The following is a 22,375-nucleotide window of genomic DNA, read 5'->3' as shown; positions in this document are numbered from 1 at the left end:
GAAGATGGACTCTGAAAAACAAACTGAGGGTTCTAGAGGGGAGGGGGGTGGGAGGATGGGTTGGCCTGGTGGTGGGTGTTGAGGAGGGCACGTTCTGCATGGAGCACTGGGTGTTGTGCACGAACAATGAATCATGGAACACTTCATCTAGAACTAATGATGTAATGTATGGGGATTAACATAAGAATAAAAAAAAAATCCGTGGTTTGCTGGATTTGTAAAAAATATCCATTTCTATTTTACTACTTTCTATACAATATTTCTGGGAACACATTGAATAGTGATTCCTTTTTTTTTTTTTTAAGATTTTATTTATTTATTTGACAGAGAGAGAGACAGCGAGAGAGGGAACACAAGCCGGGTGAGTGGGAGAGGGAGAAGCAGGCTTCCGCGGAGCAGGGAGCCCAATGTGGGGCTCGATCCCAGGACCCTGGGATCATGACCTGAGCCAAAGGCAGACGCTTAATGACTGAGCCACCCAGGTGCCCCTAGTGATTCCTTTTTTATTTTTATTTTTTGAGTAAAATGTCACCATCGTATAAGAAGAGAGACCAAGAGTTTTTGTTAAACAACTTAGCAGCATCTTTTAACCTGAATTTCGAGTCATTTCTTAAGGTCTTCTCTCATGAATAGATAATTCCTCTGAGGACCTCAGCATTTGAAACATAAGAAACCAGATACCTTTAACAAATCCTGCTAGTTTTCTCTTTCCAAGCTTGTTTTTTTTGTATTTTTTTTTATTAAGTTACGTTAGTCACCATACAGTACATCATTAGATTTTGATGTAGTGTTCCATGATTCATTGTTTGCGTATAACACCCAAGCTTATTGCTTTACATCTCTTACTTACGGAGCTATAAGTTGATGTTCCTTAAAACACTTCATTCTTCTTTGGAGGTAAACATTTTTATGCCACCTTAATATAATCCCTCTGAGTTCTACACAAACATATAAAGCTACAAAAATTTTCAGACTTTTATTGACAGTAAAACTTAACTTCTCAATTTTTTTTCATGTTCTTGATGGATATATAATGATTGCATGATTTAGTTTTGTAACTAGAATTTTAAGATTGGAAACATCCACACAAATCTCTAATTTTTCCTAGGAAATAAAGACCTGGAGATGCTAAAATCATTATCTAAAGGGCTAAAACTCAAGTCTTTGACCATCATTCTATGGTGTTATCCACTTACTCAGGGTGGGGATGGTGAGGATAGGGGCTGGGTAAAGGAGTACTTGGTGGAAAGAAGCAGCTGTTCAGCTGAGCTGTGAACTGTGGCAGGAATTATTAATGACTTATGATCCCCACATTTTGGGGACATTCACCTCTTTCTGTCTGGTGAATTTCCTGGGGCCTCTACAAACAGTAGATGTGACAGCTATGTGGTCAAGCAGTATTGGGTGGGTGAGCTCATTCTTGAGTGTGGTGGAAGAGCAACTAAAAGAGTAATGCAGTCAATACTTATTTTTTCTCGAGACTCCATCTCTATCTTTTCAGGTGTGCAGCAGTGAACAGGCAGTGATGTGTAGTAGTTCAGCCCCTGGGTTCTGGACCCCATCACTGAGTTTGAATCCTGGTTTGGCTACTTGGATAATTTTACTTGAATAATTTAAGGCACATTGCATCTTTGTACCTCAGTTTGCCACATTTATAAAGTGAGGATAATAATAGAGCCTACTTTATATATTTGTTACAAGGATTAAACGCTCTAAGATGAAAATATTTCTTGCTCAAAAAAATGGCCTTTTTAATCAAAAGGGTTTGGAATTTTTTTTTAAAGATTTAATTTGTTTAGTTGAGAGAGAGAGAAAGAGCATGAGCGGGGAGGAGGGGCAGAGGGAGAGGGAGAAGCAGATGCCCCCAGTGAGCAGGGAGCTGGACGTGGGGCTTGATTCCAGGACCCTGAGATCATGACCTGAGCCGAAGGCAGATGCTTAACTGACTGAGCCACCTAGGTGCTCCAAAAGGGTTTGGAATTCTTAATCCAGTGTCTGAATTTCAATCTTTGGGCATGTCAATGAACAATTGTGGACCTCAGTTTTGCTACCTCTGAAATAGAGACTGTTGCATAGTCTCTGTCGTTCCCGAACTCAAGTTGTTGTAAGGATAAGAAATCACGTAGGTAGACTCTGAAGACTTGAGAATTATTGATGTTCCACTCTCCCTGCCAAACACTTTCCCAGTGGAAATGAATAATGGGACCATAAGTTAAAATTTATACTCTAACTCTGAAACGTGCAGTAGTGTTTTGAACGGATTGAGATACCTTTCTGTAGGAGGAGAGTGTATCAGATTCGCACCACCTGACCTGAATAATGAAGTGAAGCAGAGACATTAAGACCATCACTCCTCATCTTTCAGCAGGCCACACAGATCTGAAAGCAGGGCCACTGTCTCATTATCCTGATGACTCACAGTGCCAGAGTACTTCCGCTCTCCTCTGCTGTCCTTTCAAATTAAATTCATTTTTCTACAAGATGTCTGTGGTTCCCAGAAATGACGCAAGTGGTATGTCCTATTCAAAGCCGACATTTGACTCTCAGGGCAGTCTCCCAAGTGATCTGTACCCTGCCACTCACTATAACAGCCACTGACAATTCCAGGAAGCCCCCTTTTTCTTTCTTAACAGAAGCTCAAAGAGGATTATGGCTACACGGACTCCTTTAACAAAAAGTCTTGCAAAGCCTACTGTAAAAAATGTGGATATTCTTGCCAAAACACATAAGAAAAAAAAATGAATTTCTCTTGATACTATTGGCTAGAATGGGAGCATTTGACCATCCACAGGGCAAAAAGCAAGCATTTAGTAGTTGTTTAAAAGTTAAATGAACAGCACTTGTTAACCACGTTAGTTAAGTAGTTAATGCACATTCATCCCTTCAGTCTCTTGTCCTAGAAACAAACTTGAAATACTTTTTAAATCTAGTCTGAGAGGCACAGTTTCTTGAACATCTTTTGTCACATGAAATAATTTACAAGCAGCGAATATAACACATCCTCACCAAGGAAAGCACACCTGTCAGAAGCGTGGCTGGTCAGTAACGAAGCTCGCACGGGAATATGCCCAAATGGTGAGTCAGCGGCTCCTGCCATTCCAACCACACTCCAATTTTTTTAAAGGGTGGTGTTTGTCAGGTATTTTTGTAAACCAAACAAAAAGAACTCCTTATTCTCCCTTCCCTTGTTAACATTTTCCAATACATGTAGGGATGTTAGCATTTGAATTTTTATTTTTTTTTAAGATTTTATTTATTTATTTATTTATTTATTTATTTATTTATAGCATATGAGCAGGGAGAGGGGCAGAGGGAGAGAATCTTTTTTTTTTAATTATGTTCAGTTAGCCAGCATTTAGTACATCATTAGTTTTGATGTAGTGTTCAACGATTTATTAGTTGCGTATAACACCCAGTGCTCATCACAACACGTCCTTAATACCCAACACCTGGTTACCCCATACCCCCACCCCCCTCCCTTCTCTAACCCTCAGGTTGTTTCCCAGAGTCCAGAGTCTTTCATGGTTTGTCTCCCCGAGAGAGAGAATCTTAAGCAGACCCCATGCTGAGGCTGGAGCCTGACTCAGGGCTCCATCCCAGGACCCCGAGATCACGACCTGAGCCAAAACCAAGGGTCAGACAGTCAACCAACTGCGCCGTCCAGGCACCCTTGAATTTTTATAATCATGTAAAGTAACCAGGGCAAGTATTATTTTCTCCATTTCACAGATGAAGAGAGTGATGATCACAGGGGTCAACGAACTTGCCCAAAAGCACACAGCCAGGTCTCACACCCACGTTTTCTGATATCATGCTGGTGTGAGCTCCAGGGGAGCTAGCTCTGATAAGGAGAACTTCAGATGCCCACCCCGCCCCCCATGGCACTGATTGCAATAAGGAGCCCCTTGCAGTGGATGCAGAGCTGCAGTGTTTTTGTGAGAGCCGCATGGGGATGGGGACTGGTAGTTTGGGAATATAAGATACGCAAACCTTGCCATAAGGAGCTTACATTTCAGGAGTAGTGAGTAGTGCAGGCAGGTATGTTATTGCAGAGAAGCATCACTAGCTGGAGTATCTGCAGTGATTTTCTCTGAAATAGGCGTGTCGTTGCGTGAAGCCCTGATTGCCAAAGGAGCATCACTTTTAGGAGGTGCTGCTGCTGTAGGATAGACACAAATTATAATATAACCTGTTGTATTATAGGTATTATATATAATATATACTATGTATCTATAATATAATAAAACAGTTCCACATTTTTAGTGACTGCTGATCCATCTGCAGTTCATCCAGAGAGTTCCCTCTTGTTGGGCTCTCCTCATGGACACCCTTGTCTCCACCTCTAGCTACTTCATTAAGTTTCTCCTCTCCTTGACAGATGCTTTGTGATGACTGTAACAGCATCTGTGGACCAGTAATGGGGCCCTTTGCATGTGTTATTGCATCATAGAGGAAGACACTGAAGCCTAGAGAGGATAACTTACCTAACGGTACTAAGACTAAAATTACCTAGCAATTTCATGGTTTATAGTAACAGTTGTCTTATTATCTTCCACAGTTTTGTGGGTCAGTAATTTAGGCAGGACTCAGCAGAGAGGGCCGAACTCCATTCCACATGACACCAGCAAGGATGGCTCGTCTGGGGCTAGATAATCTATTTCAAGATGGCTCACCCACATGGCAGGCAACTGGGTTGCTAGCCAGTGCACTTAGTTGTTCTCCATGCGGGCCTCTCCATGTAGCTGCTTGAGCTTCCTCATAGCATGTTGGTTAGGTTCCAAGAGTGTATTCCAGGAGACCAGAAGTAGAAGCTGCCAATCTCTTTTAAGGCTTGGTTCCAGAAACTGTCATGGTGTCATTTCTGCTATATGTCATTGCTCAGGAAGTCATAGAGTTCTAGATTAAAAGACAGGAACATGGACCTGACCTGTCATTGGGAGGAGTGTCAAAGAATTTGCAGCCTTGTTTAATCTACCACAGCAAGGATGAGAATCCAGATTATAGTCATGACACCGTATTGTGTCTCCATTGGTACAATACCAGGTGCATTTCTTGATCACTGGGTTTATCTTTGTATGAGAGTGAGGAGACCATGAACTCCTTGAGAGCGAGGATCTTGCCTTTTACATCACAGGTGAGGCATAATGCCCACCTAAGTGTAGTTGATGATCTGTAAAGCTGAAGGAATGAATGATGAACAGCTGAATTCTAGCCCTGGCTCTGCTTCGAAGGAGCTCTGTTAGCCCAAGCAGGATACTGAACTACTCTGGGCCTTGTTACTTGCACAGTAAAATAAGAGGATGAGATTAGATGATCCCTATAGTCTTCCTTTTCCCAGCACTACCATTTATTAGTGTGCTTGGGCTGCTATAACAAAATGCCACAAATCAACAGGTGAAACAACAGACAGTTATTTTTCCCAGGTCTGGAGGCCAGGAAGTCCAAGACCAAGGTGTTGTCTGATTTGGTTCCTGGTAAGAACCCTCCCCCTGGCTTGCGGACAGCCCCTTCTTGCCATATCCTCACATTGGGAGAGAGAAAGCATGAGAGCTCTAGTCCTTCTTCCTCTTCTTATAAGGACACCAATCCCATCATGGGCACTCTGCCCTTCTGACCTCATCTAAACCTAATTGCCGTCCAAAGGCTCTGTGTCCTAATGCCATAACACTGGGGTTTAGGGCTTTGACATACGAATTTTGGGAGACACGATTTAGTCCATAACAACCATTCTATGAATCTACTCAAGATAATTAATTATAAAATAAAGAGATCTCAGATAGGGATCTCAATGAGAGGAGTCCAGGAGTCAAGAAGCCTGAGAATGAAAAGAAGAGTAAAGGAAAGGATTGTTTTATTAACAAGAGCAAAGGATGTGATTAAGAAAAGGGATGGACTTTAGGTTTAGATGCAAATACTTGAATTATGCTGATAGCACTTGGATCAGAAGTAGGGAATTTGATGGAGGCCTTTCCCAAGGATGAGGACATTGGACTTGGGAACTATTTGGCCACAAGGGGTAGGAGAAAATTATAGATCAAAGTGGACTCCATATTTTGTACCTGGGTGATGGGGAATGCAAATTTACCTAGCATCAGCAGGGGTTCCCAAGTGTGACTATACAGAGAATTATCTGATGAGCTTTTTAAAAATACTGATGCCTGGACTCCTCCCAAGACAACTCAGTTCAGGTTTTTTGGAGATGGGACTGGAGCATCAGTCAGTATCTTTCAAAGACCCCAGGCAAATCCACTGTGCAGCCAGGGTTGACAGTTTCTAATTAGAGTTAAAGGCATAGATTTCTGGCTGCTGTGGAATGATAAAGCTGATAGCCACCAAATAACTTGGGGTGTGGGTTGTATGGTATGCAGATTATGACTTCCCAAAGATGCCTACAATCTAACCCTTAAAACTTGTGAATATCTTAAGCTACATGGCAAAGAAGAATTAAAGTTGCTTATCAACTGACCTTAAAACAGGGAGATTATCCTTTTTTATCCAAATAGGTCCAATGTAATCACAAGGGTCCCTAAAGGGAAGTAGAGGAAGAGTCAGAGGGAAAGGTGACTATGGAAGAATAGTCAGAAAGATGCAACATTGTTTGCTTTGAAGATAGAGGAAGGTACATCCAATCAAGGAATGGGGCTGCTTTTAGAAACTGGGGAAGGTAAAAAAAAAAAAAAAAAAAAAAACAAGATTCTGCCCAAGAGCCTCTAGAAAGGAATGCAGCAGAATGCAGCTTGGTTGGCCTAAAACCTTTGTTTTAGCCTGGTGAGACCTGTGTCAGACTTCTGACCTACACAACTGTAAAATAAACTCAAGTTACTCAAAGTCACTGAATTTGTGGTCTCTAATACAAGTGGTCAGTTCAAGAAGTCCGCTTGGAGGAGAGAAATTTTGATGAACTGTTATGTAGGGACATTGTTAATGGAGGAAAAACTCTTAGATGTTGGAATTTAAATCCATGAGGATTTTTTTTTTAAATCTCCAGGCTGTATAATACCTACCCAGAATGTTTAAAATCAAAAGTCAAAAGAATAAAACTATTATGTGATTGTCACTAAATTCCTCGATGGAATCAGAGACAAGAAATTCTGGGGAATTTTTCTCAACAGTGTTACTTGAATTGTGATCAACTTCCCTGATTTAAAGGCTGACAAAACACTTGTTTTACCTGGATGGTTTTAAATTACTTAAGTCAACAAAGAAACAGATAGAATCTGCAGCTTCCACACAGCTCATCACCTGAATGTAAACTGGAACTTAATATTCCTATCACTCTCCTTTAATCGGATCTGTAGACTCTGCTGATGGTTTCTCATTGGGTCCTCCTGAATAAAAAAAATAATTGGATAATTGGATAATCTCACCCCCCCACACACACACAGTACCAAAAACCTTCCATATGTACATTTAGTTATTAAAGTACATTTATTGAGGATTTATATTTATATTCATCAATGAATGTGGCAGGCAAAGTCCTTGTTCTAATGGAGCTCACAGCCTGGTAGAGAACACAGACAAGTAATCGGGTAGGTTCCAGTAGAATAGAAAATATAGGTTTGCATAGGAGATCAGGGATAGGGCAACTGACTCGGTGTGGGGGTGGAAAAGGAGGAGTAGGTCAGGGTTGGGGGTGCTTCCTGAGGAAGATAATTTCTAAGTAGCATGTAGCATCAGCAAACCCTGGGAGACTTTTAAAAATGGAAATTCTCAGGCCTGTTAAGCCAGACCTACTAACCCTGAAATCCTGGGGAACGAGACACCAAAATCTGTGTTTTAGTAGATCTCTGCGTGGTTCAGATATACGCTAAAGTTTGAGAACCCGAGGATCATACCTGGGCTGCACATTAGAATCACCTGGAGGACTCTCACACTGTCGCTGTTGCTGTGGCCCCTCTCCCAGAGACACTGATTCAGTTGGTCTGGGATAGAGCCTGGGAATCAGTATTTTTAAAACCCTGGGTGTTATAATGTTATTTTAACATGCATTCAAGGTTGAGATCACTTCTCTAAGCTGACAGCTGAGGCATGAGTTAGCCAGGCAGTGAGGGCTGGTGAGAGGGCAGGAAGGGTATTATAGCCCAGATGTGAGAGAAAGCCCAAGAGTCCTGGGATTTGGTAAGGCTGGAGAATACACCCAACAAAACTCCATGGCTTAAAATGAGGTTCATAGTTATAAATTTAAGTGTTTATTGCAGGACTTCTTTAACTTTAATGTGCATAAAAATTATCTGAGGATCTTGTAGAAACACAGACCCTTATGCAGTAGGAAGGTTCTATGGCCCCAGCTCTCCCTGAGCAGGCACGTCAGGGAGCAGATGGGGACTGCAGAACGATAGAGCTATGCTTCAGCCCAGGGCCAACATAAGGGCAACTAGCCGGGGTGAGTTGCAGATGCCCGCTGCTGGGTGGGTGTGTTTTGAGGGTAAGGAGGAAAGATGCGTCCTAGCACAACCTCCCAGCCTGCTCTGATGATTATTTTCCATCAAGGTCGTACTGCTTTTAGCTCAGCAATAACCCTCCAACCCCCAATCTAGCTGAGTGCATCCCTTGGCCAGGCCCGCAGACCTAGCTCATTAAGTGACCGCTGGAGCTCTCTGTAACGTGCCAGCCCGCCAGGGAGGCGCTGGCTGTGGAGGGGGGCTCTCCGGGGACCTCTTTTCCCTCTCTCCCTCTTCCCACCTCCCCTGGCGGATAGCGGCGGTGCCTGCGGCAGAGCCTCCCTATGCAGCAGCCCCTTGCACTTGGCTCGCACTTCTGGGCGCTGTCCATGGTTGCAGCATCTTTCGGCGCGCCACGTCAGGAGGCCGCCGCGGGGCCCTGCGATTGGCGGAGGAGCCCCTCGCCATCCGCCAACACCCCCGCCCTCGCGCCTGGGCTCCGAGCCCGGGCCCCGAGCCTCGGCCCCGCAGGCGCGTGCCAGTGCGCGCGCGGGGCGCGCCCTGGGGCTCCCGGGCGGCACACCCACTTTCCTTATTAGGGCAGAGTCAGACGCGCAGAGCCGGCGGCGGGGGCGCGAGGGTGGGGCGGGGAGCCCTGGGAGGCGACAGCCGAGGGCGCAGCCACAGCCTCAGCCGCCTCGGAGCGGCAGGAGGGAGCAGCGGTTGCTGCGCTCTGGCCGGCCAGTTTCCTAAGACCCCGCTCCTCTCCGCCGGCAGAGATCTTCCTCTGCGCCCCGCCGGTACCCCTAGTCCAAACCTCTCGCGAAGACATGGAAGAATTTTTGCAACGCGCCAAATCTAAACTGGTAAGTTGGAGGAGCAAGGCTGTGTGCGTGTGTGTGTGTGTGTGTATGCGCGCGCCTGTGTGTGTGTGTGTGTGTGTGCGTGCGTGCGCGCGCTAGCTGATGAAGAGGAAAGGGCATTGCAGCAGAGAAGGAAGAAACAACTTTGCCGCTTAGTTGTCAGGGTGTGCGGGCTATCCCCTGGAAAGAATCTCTGGAACTCTGGTCCTTATAGCAGGCAGTCTGTCTCCAGAATCCTCCCCCGCAGGCAGACAAAGTGCTGAGCTGGGGGGTGGTCGGCCTGGCAGAAGCTGGGTCCTGTGTGTCCAGCTTTGGTTCCTTTGGCCTGAGGTTGGAGAGAGGTAGATCCAGCCAAACTGCAATTTGCTTCTGAAGGCTAGAGGGTTAATGGGTGTGGTGCTCCTTTCGAAAATGAGCCCAGCCTTCTGCTGATGCAGTACCTGTAAGTGTAAAGGGGAGGGAAAAGAATCTCTTAGAACTGTACTTTAGCTGGAGGTGGTAGCAAAGCGCAAGAAAGGAAGTTAGGGTGCTGGCTAGGAAGGATGTGTGGGGCAAACTCGCAGTTTACCCAAGCATCCCTCACAAAGAGCTTGCTCCAGTGCAGGAGTAAGGGATGTTCTAGTGTGAATCATGCGACTCCCCGTCCCTGTTCAGATCTGTAATTTGGGCAGAGGCAGAAGGGGAAAGCCCCAACTGTTGCTGATGATGTGGGGTTTGCCAGACTATTGTTCTCCTGGGAGGAGACCAGCATGTTGGTCTGGTACAACTGTACCACTGTCCAAAGAGTGAACTGTGATTTTATTGTGTGTGTTGACAGTTGCTACATATTCTGAAACAAGGGATTCTAGCAGCTTCCTAATTCCAAACTGTTTTGGCTCTCCAGCATAGCAGTAATAAACATAATGGAAATGTTTCTGTTTCAACACTTAGGGAAAAGCCTCTGCTCATTTAGAAGCAATATCTTTAATGAACAGTGAAAGTACCTTTCCTGGGCTTGGCATAGGAGGAAATGCATAATTTATGATGTCTTTAACCTTTAAACCTTCATAGAAGACAAAATACAAAGTCTGCATTAAGGTGACATCTTCATCACAAGGCAGGATATTTGCAGGGTTATTACTGTAACGTATTTATGCTTGCACAACAAAGGGAGTGTAGACCCAAGTGTGATTCTTACAATGATTTAACTCTATCTTTTAAAAGATCATTAGAGTTGATTAATGCTAATGTATTTTGTTTTCTACCTTAAACCTCCCAGAGAGTCAAACATTTGTGGGGATTTCAAAATTGAGAAAGTTGGTGGTCATTTCTGTGTTTATTGATGACCCCCATATAGTTTTACTTGAGCACAGGAAGGGAAATAGTGATTTCAGAAATTGCGTGCCTTTCTGATTGTGTAAGTAAGTTCTCTGTTTTTTTACCTAATGATGAATGAGAAAGGGTCAAAAAGGAAAGTCGATCGTGCCAACTTATTTACTTATTTATTTATTTTGTGGGTGGGTGAAAATGAATGGCCATCATTGATACATGTAGATTTAGACTGCACCTGTGTTCCACTCCGGAAACATGTATTTTAACAATAAACATATAGATTGTGGGGTCTTATGTGAGCAAGAGATTTGCCTAATTTCTGAAGAACAATTGCTGGAATGGAAAAATTTCCTATTTCAGAGCAGTTGAAAGTAACGGGTAAGTTTATTTACTGAGTCCCTTCATTAGATGAGCAATTTGCTCTACATCATTAAAAAAAAATAGGAAAAAGAAGTGGTTGTTTGAAATACTATTCCTAGTTTCCTGTGTTACCCAGAAGGACAATTACTGCTAATTTTGTTTTTTCTTGGAATAGGTTTCTTGTTAGAGATCACAGTTAGTCTTTCGTAGCCACAGAAAAGGTGTTTTGGTCAGTTTTGGTGTCATATTTCTCCTGACAAATGATATTTTCTAGGTAAATAAAATTTTTACTTAATTTGCAACATTAGCTATAGTAGTAGATAACCTTTTGCTTTAGAGGGTAGATAATCTTTGTTTTGGAGAAAAAAATAACTCCATTATTATGACATTCATTTGTGAGAAGTATATTCATAATAAATTAGTACTGTTTAAAAAAATCAGGCTAATACTTTGGAAACCTTTTAAGGATAAGAAAATTATTCTGGCTTTCATTTAAGCCTGATTAGACCAGAATTAGATAGAAGTTAGGTGTTACGTTTAAGCTGTTTTCTTTCAGAAGTTAATATAGGCTTATCCGCATGATACCTTTGAAAAGTCTAGCTGGCAAGGTTTTTACCTACCTACTTGACTTCTTGCTTTGATACTCTGTAGTAATGATGTGTATCTTTTAATAGTTTGGAGTAGTCAATGTCCTTTCCAAAGTCCTAACATAACCTCACCATCATTGGAACTAGCTAATTCCAGTAGACAAAAGAAATTTTAAATTGCAAAATGGAGTAACTCTTAGTCATGGATAAAATTTCCAGTGATCAAAACTTTGGAGAAAGTCTGCATCATTTTTCCTCCTCACTAGGAGCATTTATTATTCATCTGTCATTGTGAAGAGAGAAGCAGCTCTCCCATTCTAGACCAGGCCCTGGTGTGGATCAAAAATCTTTGAAGGGGAAGGGTTGTTTCTGGATTTTTATCAGGTAGTTTGGAGCTTATTTCTGTTGAAATTAGGGGAGCACACTGTCAATTCTTTTTCCTCCCAGTCTGCTCCTGCTGATCCTCAAGCTGAGGCAGATTCACTGACATAATCCCCACCCCCTTTCCCCTAGATCTCTCCTTCTAATACATACCCTTCCTTCCTGAGAATATGCTGTATTTATCAGAAATGGCAAAAGCAGACCCCAATAGTGGCCTCAGTGGGATCCCTCCTGGCACTCAAATGCTCCTCTAGGGGGCCTGCCTTCTACCTCGTCAGGACATGCTTGGGTGCCTAGATCTTCTTTATAAAACCCTTAGCTGATGGTGGAGGGCAGCAAGGGAGGTAGTCCCTTACTCCGAGCTTGGTCTCCCGAAATGGCACCTTCTTGACAAATATGGAATGACAAATAGGAAATTAACACAATGATTATTAAATAATCAAGACAGTAGAGTAAGCGGTATGAGAACAAGACCCCTGAGAGTGTAGAGATGCTAATCAAAGGGTGGGTGATGCTTTTTACCTGGGTGCATTCCCCGCATGTGAGCACTCAGCTATGTTTCTGGTTTGGACACCCACTGCTAGAACTGGAAATGAGAATAAAAACACATTTTCTTTTTCTCCTGCCAGTGCCCACCTGGCTTTTCTTCCACCTGCCTATTCAGAGCTGGAATAGGGACAGAGATCAAATCCTATAGTTCCAGGCTTGTCTTGAAGTTTTAGCTATGCTTTCCATTTTTAGTTTTGCCATTTCTACGGTGGTGTCTTATTCTTAATTGTACCATTTCTATTGTAAGAAAAATTGAGGGAGGGAGGGAATGAGGGTTCCCTGCCCACCCTATGCTGTGATTTGGGAAATGTCCTCCCCTTTCATAGTGGTCAGCTCAGAAAAGTATACAGGCCAAGACCACCTCATGGTGGCAGTAAATGGTCCAAGTTTCCATGAACTTTGGGGGGAAGAAATGAAATAAATGAAGTATCAGAGCCCCAGGGCTCTGGCTGGTGGGAAACTGAGTTCCCCACACTTGTCTACTGAGCCCCTCCCACTGCCTGGACCCCAACAGCTGATGCAATTCAAGCAGCTGCTAATGGGTGGGGGGGTCGCTGCTGTCCCATGCCCTAAGATGTAGATCACTAGCCAGCCTTGGGTGTTGGGTGCGTTGGAGGAGTGTCAGCTGCTGCTGGAAGGATCCAGAGAACATCAATGTCTCAGGAATGCTGTTTTCAAAGAGAGGGTGGGGATCGGGTCACCACTACAGTCTGAGGAATGCATCTGTCCCTTCTGCAGCGACAGCTGAAGGTGCAGAGCTCTGTTCTGCAGCGGGTAAGTCATCGCGTGGACTTGTGTAGAAGAAAACTTCCACGTGACCTCAATGTCAACTTAGACTCTGTGGTACGTGGCATAGGGACCCAGAAAGCACATTAGAATTGTAGAGGAGATGGGGTTTTTAAAAGAAAGAAAAACACAGCAGCCTGTCTGCAGAGTCATCATCTTCGTTTGAAGTTGGAGGACTATATTCTTGATTCCTTTATAGGAAGAAAAGTTGGACTTGTCAATAAAAAGCGTCTTTAAGGTGAGTGTTGCCGATATTTGGAAAGGGCCACTGTGGTGAGGACTAGTAGTTTCGTTTGGGGAGCTGAGCTCATTCTGATCACAGACCACAGGATCAGCTCCCTCCCCATCATCAGTGAGGGTTGGTGCACTGGAGCCTTTGCCAGAGCACTGGTGAGCAGGAGAGAGACTCAGGAATCCAAAGCGCTTCTACGAACGTGGTGCTTCCACCGCCCCCTCCCCCTTAGGAGAAGAGAGCCCTTGATTGCTTTAACCACGGAATCAGCTCCATTTCTCCCTGCTGGAGCTTTCAGACCAAGAGCTGTGCATTATCCAGCCCCCCTGGGCGGCGGGGGGCAGGGAATGCTTCGGAGAAGAGTCAAGAGTTTTTCAGTGTAAATCTCACAGGGGATTGGTCTGCCTCAAAGGTAAAGAATCGGTCACTGACACTCAGATCGTACCTTGGGTCTTGGAGGACATGATTAGGTGAGCAAGGACACCGTTTAATTAGTGACTTGGGAATATTTGATGTTAACCGGGTAGAAAGGCGACAGCTGTGGTATAACCTGTTTATTTCTATTTGTAGCATTTATTTGGGCAGATAGTAACATTGTTTGGGGTTTGGTGTGCCAGTCTAGAGAGCTTTTGTAAGCAGTGGTGCCTTGGTGATGCAGGTATCGCTCTTCCTGTACATCCACTGCTCCCTGGAGTGCTAGCCAAGCAGAGACAAGGGTGAGGAAGAACTACCTGGGTCTGGGTCAGTGCCTTTGCCACTGATTCTGTTTGGACCCTGGGGTTTATGGGAGAGTCATAGAATTTGGAGTTATCTTTGAAGAGAAACTGGGGAGGGGCAGGCCTGACATATTCAGGAGGCAGCATTCACATGGAGTTTGATATGACTAACAGCCTCTGGGTTTGTGCAGTACACACCCTGCACAATCATACATGGCTTCCCTGCCCCAGGTCCCAGAGTAGCCTACTCAGAATCTCTGGCGATGTGCCAAATCCTTTTCTATCTGAGCCCTGTGGCTTTGGGCTTTGGTTTCCAGGGAAAGGTAACTTTTTTCTTAAGAGATCTTGGGAGGCAAACTGGGTACTAGATTGCTCTGAAAAATCCAACCATAAAGCCTGGGTTGGAGAAAATAAGCTGATAACACAGTCTTGGGTGTTTTTTTGTTTTGTTTTAGATTTTTTAAAAAATTTATTTGTCAGAGAGAGAGAGAGAGAGCACAAGCAGGGGGAGAGGCAGGTAGAGGGAGAAGCAGTCTCCCCGCTAAGCAAGGAGCCCCATGTGGGGCTCGATCCCAGCGCCCTGGGATCATGACCTGAGCCGAAGGCAGATGCTTACCTGACTGAGCCACCCAGGCATCCCTTTATTGAAATAGTTCTGATTCATAAATATTTTAAATGTTTTTTAACCAGTCCTTAGGGGAAAGAAAAACAAGGCCAACACTTAACTAGCTGAGCCATCCAGGTGTCCCTGGTCTTGGGTTTTTAATCTGACAAATGGGATAATGATACCCACTTTGCAGGTTTGTTGTAAAGCCAAAATACTATGTCTACAGTTCTCAGCACAGAACCTGAACAGTGGCTGCTTCCCTCCATTTGCCACAGCTGGTCATTCTCTGCAGTTCCTTATCTCACTGAATGGCATTATTATCCATCCAGTTTCTCCAACTGGAAACTTCCTTCTCCTCCACCCCGTCCCCACGCACCTTATCCCAGGCATCACCAAGTCATCGGGATGACTGCAAGGGTGGGCTCGCCACTCTCCGGTAAACCACTCTCCCACTGCTGCCACGGAGATCATTGCGAAAGCTCCTTTTGCACCTCTGTAAACCTCAGGACCCTTCTATTGCTCTTAGGAAAGCAGATAGCACTTGTAACATGACGTTGGGATCTGACCCACGGTGCTGCTCAGCTTCCTTGGGCTTCTCCTCCACCCTGGCATAGAAAACTCCTACCCTTTCTTCAGATGAGGTGACGAAGGGAAGTCTCCCCAAAGTACCTCTTCCCACTCCGCCTCCTTCACTTCATGAGCATAAGTTGGATTTTGGGGTAATGGTTTTAGATCACTTACTGCAGCTTGTCATTATATCTCTATTGGGCATGTTTGTTTGATTAATCAGAGTAAAAAACAGGTCTCTCTCTGTATGATTTTGTTAACCATTGTAGATCAGGGCCTGGTGCAATGCCTGATGTTTAGGAAGTTGTTTGTTTGTTTTGGCTGTTGTTAATCATGCCATATTATCGTTAATTAAGTACAAAGAGCCTTCCAATTATGTCACCTAGAGATTCTCTCACCCGTTGCTCTGTTTGGCTGTTCTGTTTGGTGTGCCAGTGTCCACATTAATCTGAAGGGCATCGTTCACTTTGATGAGGCCAACAGGGCAGCAGATGGAACAAGCATCATGGGTCACCGGATGAGGGATTCCTTTTATGTGCACAAAGATCTTTCTCACTTTGTACAACTTGTACTTGGCCTTCTTGGGTGCAAAATGAAGAAGAGCAAAGCAACACTTGGTGCCACAGATCAGACAGAAATTCTCTTCCTTCTTGTCAGTGCTGATGACCTCCCTAAAACAGCAGAGTAGGCTAAGAGTTTGGCCCTTGCAATTAATCGTAATGAACTGCTGCATGCAGATTTCTTTCTTCATTTCTTGTCAGGGAGTACTTAAGTCTGTTCCTTAGAAAGAGATGAGGGAGGACGTTCTCTCAGCTTGTGGGGACCAGGAGGTGGACGAGGACCAAACACACTGGTCAGTTTTTCTTGCTTCCAATGCTTTAGTTGCTTCTTGGGACCATGAGCCATGCCTGTGCTAGACACAAAAAGAGCAAAGTGTTTTTAGAATGAATGAGGACATAAGGCAAGAGTCTTGCACAAATCATAACCCATTGTAGTGGCTCAGTGAAAATGAATAAGTGGATGGGCAGGTGCAGACTCCTAGTGATCTGAATCTGAAGAAGGGCCAACAACAGTATGCACAAACCCAGGTTGGTTTACTAGAAGCAGGTGAGAAACATTAAGGTCAAGGAGTGCCATCCAGCACTTTGCACAGAGTGTGTACTTCATACAAAACGTTACTGCAAACTAATGAGGCTAGTTTTTACGCACGACTGTTGGGAATCTGCAAATATTGGTTGAATTCAAGTGTGAATGGATCGGAGAGAGGCAAGGAAGGGAATCGGCCACTGAAAGCCTCTGCAAAACCACATTGGGTAGATCAGCAAATGGAGCTTATTAGTGCTGTAGATCCTCTGCTGTGTGGTTCAAAGCCTAAAAATTACACTTCCCCAACCCAGCTACCACACCAAGTCCACCCAGCCTATTCTGCTTCCTCTGGAGTAGTACTGGTGGCATGAGAGAGACTGGCAGGTAAGCTTTTCAGAGTCCTTGAGAGGAAAGGTGCAGGCATTCCAGGCTAGTCTCATTAGTATTTCTGTCCATCCCTGACTCGGCAGACCTCGTGCATGGGATCAACCCATGCATCGTCCTGAAGCAGACCCCTTGTCCGACCAGCGCACAGTTTGCGGTAGAGCATGATCATGGTCATCCACTTCATCGAACTCTCAGGGATGTGACCAGACTTTCCCAGGTGCTCTTACTAGCCTATGATGCAAGAGTCTTTTTGAAATGATGGTGTCCAGAAAAATTGCGTATCTTTGACTCCATGTATTTTCTGTTTCTTGCTTTGGCTGCCAGGAAGCTCAAAGCTATGTTGATGCTTACTCCTTAGCCTAGTATTTCTGTAGTAAGTTTTTCTTATTTTTACTGCTTAGTTTCTACCTTGTTATACTTATTTTAATGTGTGTGTTTTTTTGTTTTTTTGCTTAATTTGTATGTGTTTTTTTTTATTACAAGCAGCTTATCCTTTTGGACCCTGGCAAGAATAAATAAATACATTTTACTATAATGCATATGATCGTGAATATGTTTTGACAACTGGTCTGGTGTAATTCAGGGTTTATCTACTTACATTTGGCAATCAGCTTTTTTTTGTGATGGCAAATATCATGTGGGGGCTTCAAAACATGTAGCTGAAATTAGACATCAATCAACACAATCAAAGCTGTATCTTTGTTCTCATCCTTAAGGATTGGTGCATTCTTTGGGAGCAGCAGTGATCACACATTCCTGTACCTGAGCCCATAACCTGGAGCCCAGGGTGCAGCCCATAGTAGAAGCGGCCAGGCCTACGTAGGAAGGTTTGGGAAGAATTTCATAGAGCATTTTGGATTTGAAGGAAGCTTGGAGATCCTTTTGTCTTCCTCATCACTTCTTTCTCCTAAGTGCAGTTTGGCATGGTGGCTGATGGTGTGGGCTCTGAAGCCAGATGCCTGATTTCAAAGCCTGATTTTGCCATTTTGATTTACTCGTCAGGCAACTTTAGTCACTTAGCCTTGCTGAGTCTCGGTTTTCTCATCTATAAAATGAGAACAATATTAGCACTCCCCTCTTAGGGCTGTTGCAGGTGTGAATGTCCTAAGATGAGACACAGAGCTGAGTAATAAAGTAATAAAAACATGAAAGAGATCACTGGTGGACAAGAGAGCCAGGAAGCCCTACTGACATTTCATAGACAATTCTTTTTTTTTAATAGTTTTTTTATTATGTTATGTTAGTCACCATACAGTACATCATTAGTTTTTTTTAATTTATTCAAGAGAAATTTATTGAACACTTACCAAATAAAAACATTCATCGAGCACTTGTATAGAACACAAAGATAAATAAGATACAGAAGTTAACCTTAAGGAATTTCTAGTTTATTAGGGGAACTAAGTAAGGGTTAAAATAAATGATAATAATGATAGACAATATTGAGAGGTATTGGTTTTGTATATTTTAATTATTTTCAAATATGTCCATACCAATTTAATATAATCTAAAGCCCTGGAAAACACTCTGAAATGTATTGCATGCTAAATAAATGTGAAGAGTTATTATAGTTATAAATGGCTTTGTTGTCTCTGAAGAGATCCAATATTGGATCCACTACTTCAAGAGGCTTCTTCCTCCTAGATTTCTACACTGCTCTAAAGACAGGAGGTAGGCAGTTTACAGAATCACCGTCTTGACCTGGCTGCACATTAGAATCACCTTCGGAGTTCTTTTTTTTTTTTTTCATTTTAGTTTATTATGTTATGTTAGTCACCATACATTACATCATTAGTTTTTGATGTAGTGATCCCTGATTCATTGTTTGTGTATAACACCCAGTGCTCCATGCAATACGTGCCTTCCTTAATACCCATCACCGGGCTAACCCACCCCCCCACCCCTCTAGAATCCTCAGTTTGTTGTTCAGAGTCCATTGTCTCTCATGGTTCATCTCCCCCTCTGATTTCACCCCCTTCATTCTTCCCCTCCACAATTTGACAGGTTTATAGGAGGGTTGGATGGTAAGTTCACTTTGACCCAAGAGAGGTTTATTTCTTTGTGGTGACTGTTTTATATTAAAAACCCTCGGACAACTGAGTCATCAGTGAATATTATTGAGAACTAGCTATGAGAAAAATCTGTGGCTTGGCTGTCTCTGATTTGGTTGGACAAGTTGGAAGACATTTCTCACTGTATACCCATGAGAAAGGCATGTAAAAGATTGATAAACTAGTTGGAAAATTGGCGTGACTAGCTTTTACAGTGGTCAGAAATATTGTGGGAATTTAGTGAGTTTTTAATTCTCACAAGCTTGAGAATGCATTTCAAAAAAAGTTTGAAGTTGTCCCTTACTTACCATCAAGATTGTTGGCACAACACTTGGTTTTACAGATGTCTTCATAGCTGGTAATGTGTTGCTGGAGGTCTTAAGGATTACTTTGAGTGATTGACTGATGGATCGATCATACAGTAGGTTGACTCATCCCAATGACACAGTTAGTGAGGAGAAGAGCTGGAGTCGAGCCACAGCTCCCAGTTGTGCCAAGCCCGCTTTTGGCTCTTGAGTCTGCCAGCTTAGCAGCGCCCCTGAAAACTGCTGGTTATCCTCAAGACACATGTAGGAGTGAAGGAAAGGGGAAGAAAGAAAGAAAGGAAGGAAGGTGGATGTGGAATTGGAAGGAACTAGGAGAAAAGGGTTTTGGGGGGGCACAGGGAGAAGTGGTGAGGCATAGAACATCCTTCCAAAGTGCAGTTGCAATGAGTTGCAGGCCCAGCACTTCCTGTTTCTGGAGTTCACTCATCTGGTGACATCAGCCAAACCTAAGTCTCCTGGAGGGTGGAATTATGCAAGAGCAGCTTTCCTTAAAGCAGCCAAAATTGATGATTAAAAACATATCTTTATGAATACATAAAGAAGATGTTTGTGTGCACACGCGTGCACACACACACACACACACAGAGGAGTGTTACCCAGCCATAAAAAAGATGAGATTGTGCCATTTGCAACAACACGGATGGATCTAGAGGGTGTTATGCTAAGTGAAATAGGTCAGGCTGAGAAAGACAAATATTGTATGATTTCACTCATGCGTGGGAACCAAAAAACAAAACAAGTGACTAAACAAACCAAAAGCAGAATCAGACTTATAAATACGGAGAACAAACTGATGGCTGCCAGAGGGAAGGGGGTTGGAGGCATGGACAAAATGAGTGGAGGGGAGTGGGAGGCACAGGCTTCCAGCTATGGGGTGAATAAGTCACGGGAATAAAAGACATAGCATAGGGTATATGGTCGGTGATACTGTAATAGTGTTGTATGGAGACAGATGGTAGCGTGTGATGAGCACAGCATAAGGTATAGAGTTGTCAAATCACCATGTTGTACACCTGCAACTAATGTAACATTGCGTGTCAACTATACTCAAATAAAGAAATTACAAAAAAAAAAGAAAACATATATTTAAAATTAGTTCTTTCCTCACAGGAAAATCGCCCAAACTCTATCTCTGAGCCTATTTGTGTATTAACGTCTGTAAAACACTCAAGAGCAATGCTGGGACATAGGAAAGACTCACTAATGTTAGCTATCATCATCATCATCATCATCATCTTCACCATCATCATCACTTAGTTTGTGCTTTGACAAAATATCCACAAGCTTGATTTTCTCAGAGCGCAGTGATGGAAGAAGAGGTTGCCCAAGATTGTAATTGCTGCTAACTTACAGTGGAGGAATTGCACAAACAAAACCCAAATCAAACAGAACCTATAAGAAGCCGGCCTAGGCTCTCCATAAGTGCCGTTCCATCTGGGGTAGGGTAAATAGTTCTAAGTGTCCGCACAGTGTCTGTGGCCACAACATCAGTGACATCAGGTACGTTGCTGATGTTCACAGTAACAACCCTGTATATCATCAAGGAGGAAAGATCAGTTAAGCTCAGTGTCCTGCTTAAGGAGAAAGGTGGAGCATGTAAGCAGTTTCAGAAAAATTTCTAATTCAGATAATTAAAAGAGAAAAAAAAGTAGAAAGGCATTGTCACGTGGAGGGCAAGCTTTGGTTGTCTGGAAAAGTTGCTTGCACGGGAGACCTCGTTCTTACAGGAAGCCAGATATGTGAAATGTCATGGTTTTTATAACAAGTGATCATGAGTCAGGAGGGAGGGCAATGGTGCTAAAAATGTGAGCCTGATGTGAGGAGGCAGAAATAGGCCTGTGGCATGTAGAAGATGCAAGAAGGCCCGCTCCCTGCTCCCATCCTGAGTCAAGAAATAATCTGGTTCTGGACTCCACAAAAAAGTTGCAGCAAGGCCCATGAGCCTGTAAAAAAGTTCCCTAAGAACAGCCCGAGAGGGAGGGACACCTGCTGATGGGTTTTCAATTATTTGAAATGTTTTTGTGAAAGAGTTCCCATTTGTAGAAACCATTTCTTTACCTTACTCAATAACAACAACAACAAAAACGAAAACCCAAAAACCAAAACAAAAATAAACCCCATGACTTTAGAATAAGTGGCTTGAAAAAAAAAAAAAGATGCCCATCAATTCAATAAGATCCAATTATTTTGTTGTGAAAATTATCTATCAACTAATCAAAGGGTATGAAAGTGAAATGTGCATGCTTGCATCTTGCTCCCCAAAATGGAAAAGAAGAGTGAAGGCTGAAGTTCATTCTGAATGTAGAAGCGTCTTTGCTCGTCTTTGCACTCTTCATACTCATTTCCCCTCCCAGTGGCCGGTGGTGCTGGCCAGATCAGCACCTGGCTCTGGGAAGACAGAAGTGTCACGGCAGGTGCACAGATCAGCCGCTTCCCTGCCACGGGTATGTCTGAGAGGACACATGCCTGTCTGCTCCCCGGGAAGGCAGTGTCCCTGGGCCCTTCTCCAGGGAGACAAGGGGGCAAGTTGTTCATTGCCCCCAAACTCTCTGCTTCTTCCCCCCCCATTTCTATTGAGAAATAATTGACATACATCACTATATACATTTAAGGCATACAGTATGATGGTTTGATTTACTATATTGTAAGGATTACCATGATAGGTTCAGTTAACGTTTGTTTTCTTTTATAGATACAATAAAAAGAAAAGAAAGAATAAAAGAATAACGGGGGAAAATTTCTCCTTGTGATGAGAACTCTTAGGATTTACTCTCTTAATGACTTTCCTATATATGGTATGGCAATGTTAGCTGTAGACATCATGTTGTACATTATTACATCTCTGCTGCTTTAATACTTTCATCCTCCCCCTGGCCCTTAGCAACCTCGCTTGGTTTGTGTTGGGTATCTCCTGATTGAAATACCAGGTAGGATTTTCTCACCCTCTGGCAGCTACCATAAAAATGGACTCACAGAGCCACTGCCTTGTGGAGAGCTGGATTCTTTCAGGGAAAGGTGAACAGCAGTTCAACTGATTTTTGTGGATTAATACAAGCTTAAACTTTGATTCAGATTTTGTTTTATCTTTTGAGTATTTACCAAGCTCACTGGGGGAACTTCTTTGGTTTTCTTTCTTTTCTTTTTTATTCAAAAGATTTTATTTATTTTTTTGGCACAGAGAGAGA

General features: G+C 43.3%; 1 protein-coding gene across 2 annotated transcripts in view; it reads left to right on the top strand.

The window, feature by feature from the left end:
* The first annotated feature begins 8,981 nt into the window (after positions 1-8,981).
* The window catches only part of PRUNE2 (prune homolog 2 with BCH domain), a 232,735-nt gene continuing 219,341 nt past the window's right edge, over positions 8,982-22,375 (top strand). The window contains exon 1 of one of the 2 annotated variants that reach the window (XM_081804096.1): positions 8,982-9,247. In XM_081804096.1, coding sequence (XP_081660222.1) covers positions 9,212-9,247 — 36 coding nt within the window. In that variant the 5' untranslated portion in view covers positions 8,982-9,211. The remainder of the gene's footprint in view (positions 9,248-22,375) is intronic. The other variant, XM_081804095.1, reaches the window with a different exon arrangement.

This window comes from Leptonychotes weddellii, chromosome 14 (assembly GCF_054177405.1).
Source record: "Leptonychotes weddellii isolate Sample4059 chromosome 14, ASM5417740v2, whole genome shotgun sequence".
Lineage (NCBI taxonomy): Eukaryota > Metazoa > Chordata > Mammalia > Carnivora > Phocidae > Leptonychotes > Leptonychotes weddellii.
This window is presented reverse-complemented; position numbering and strand designations above follow the sequence as displayed.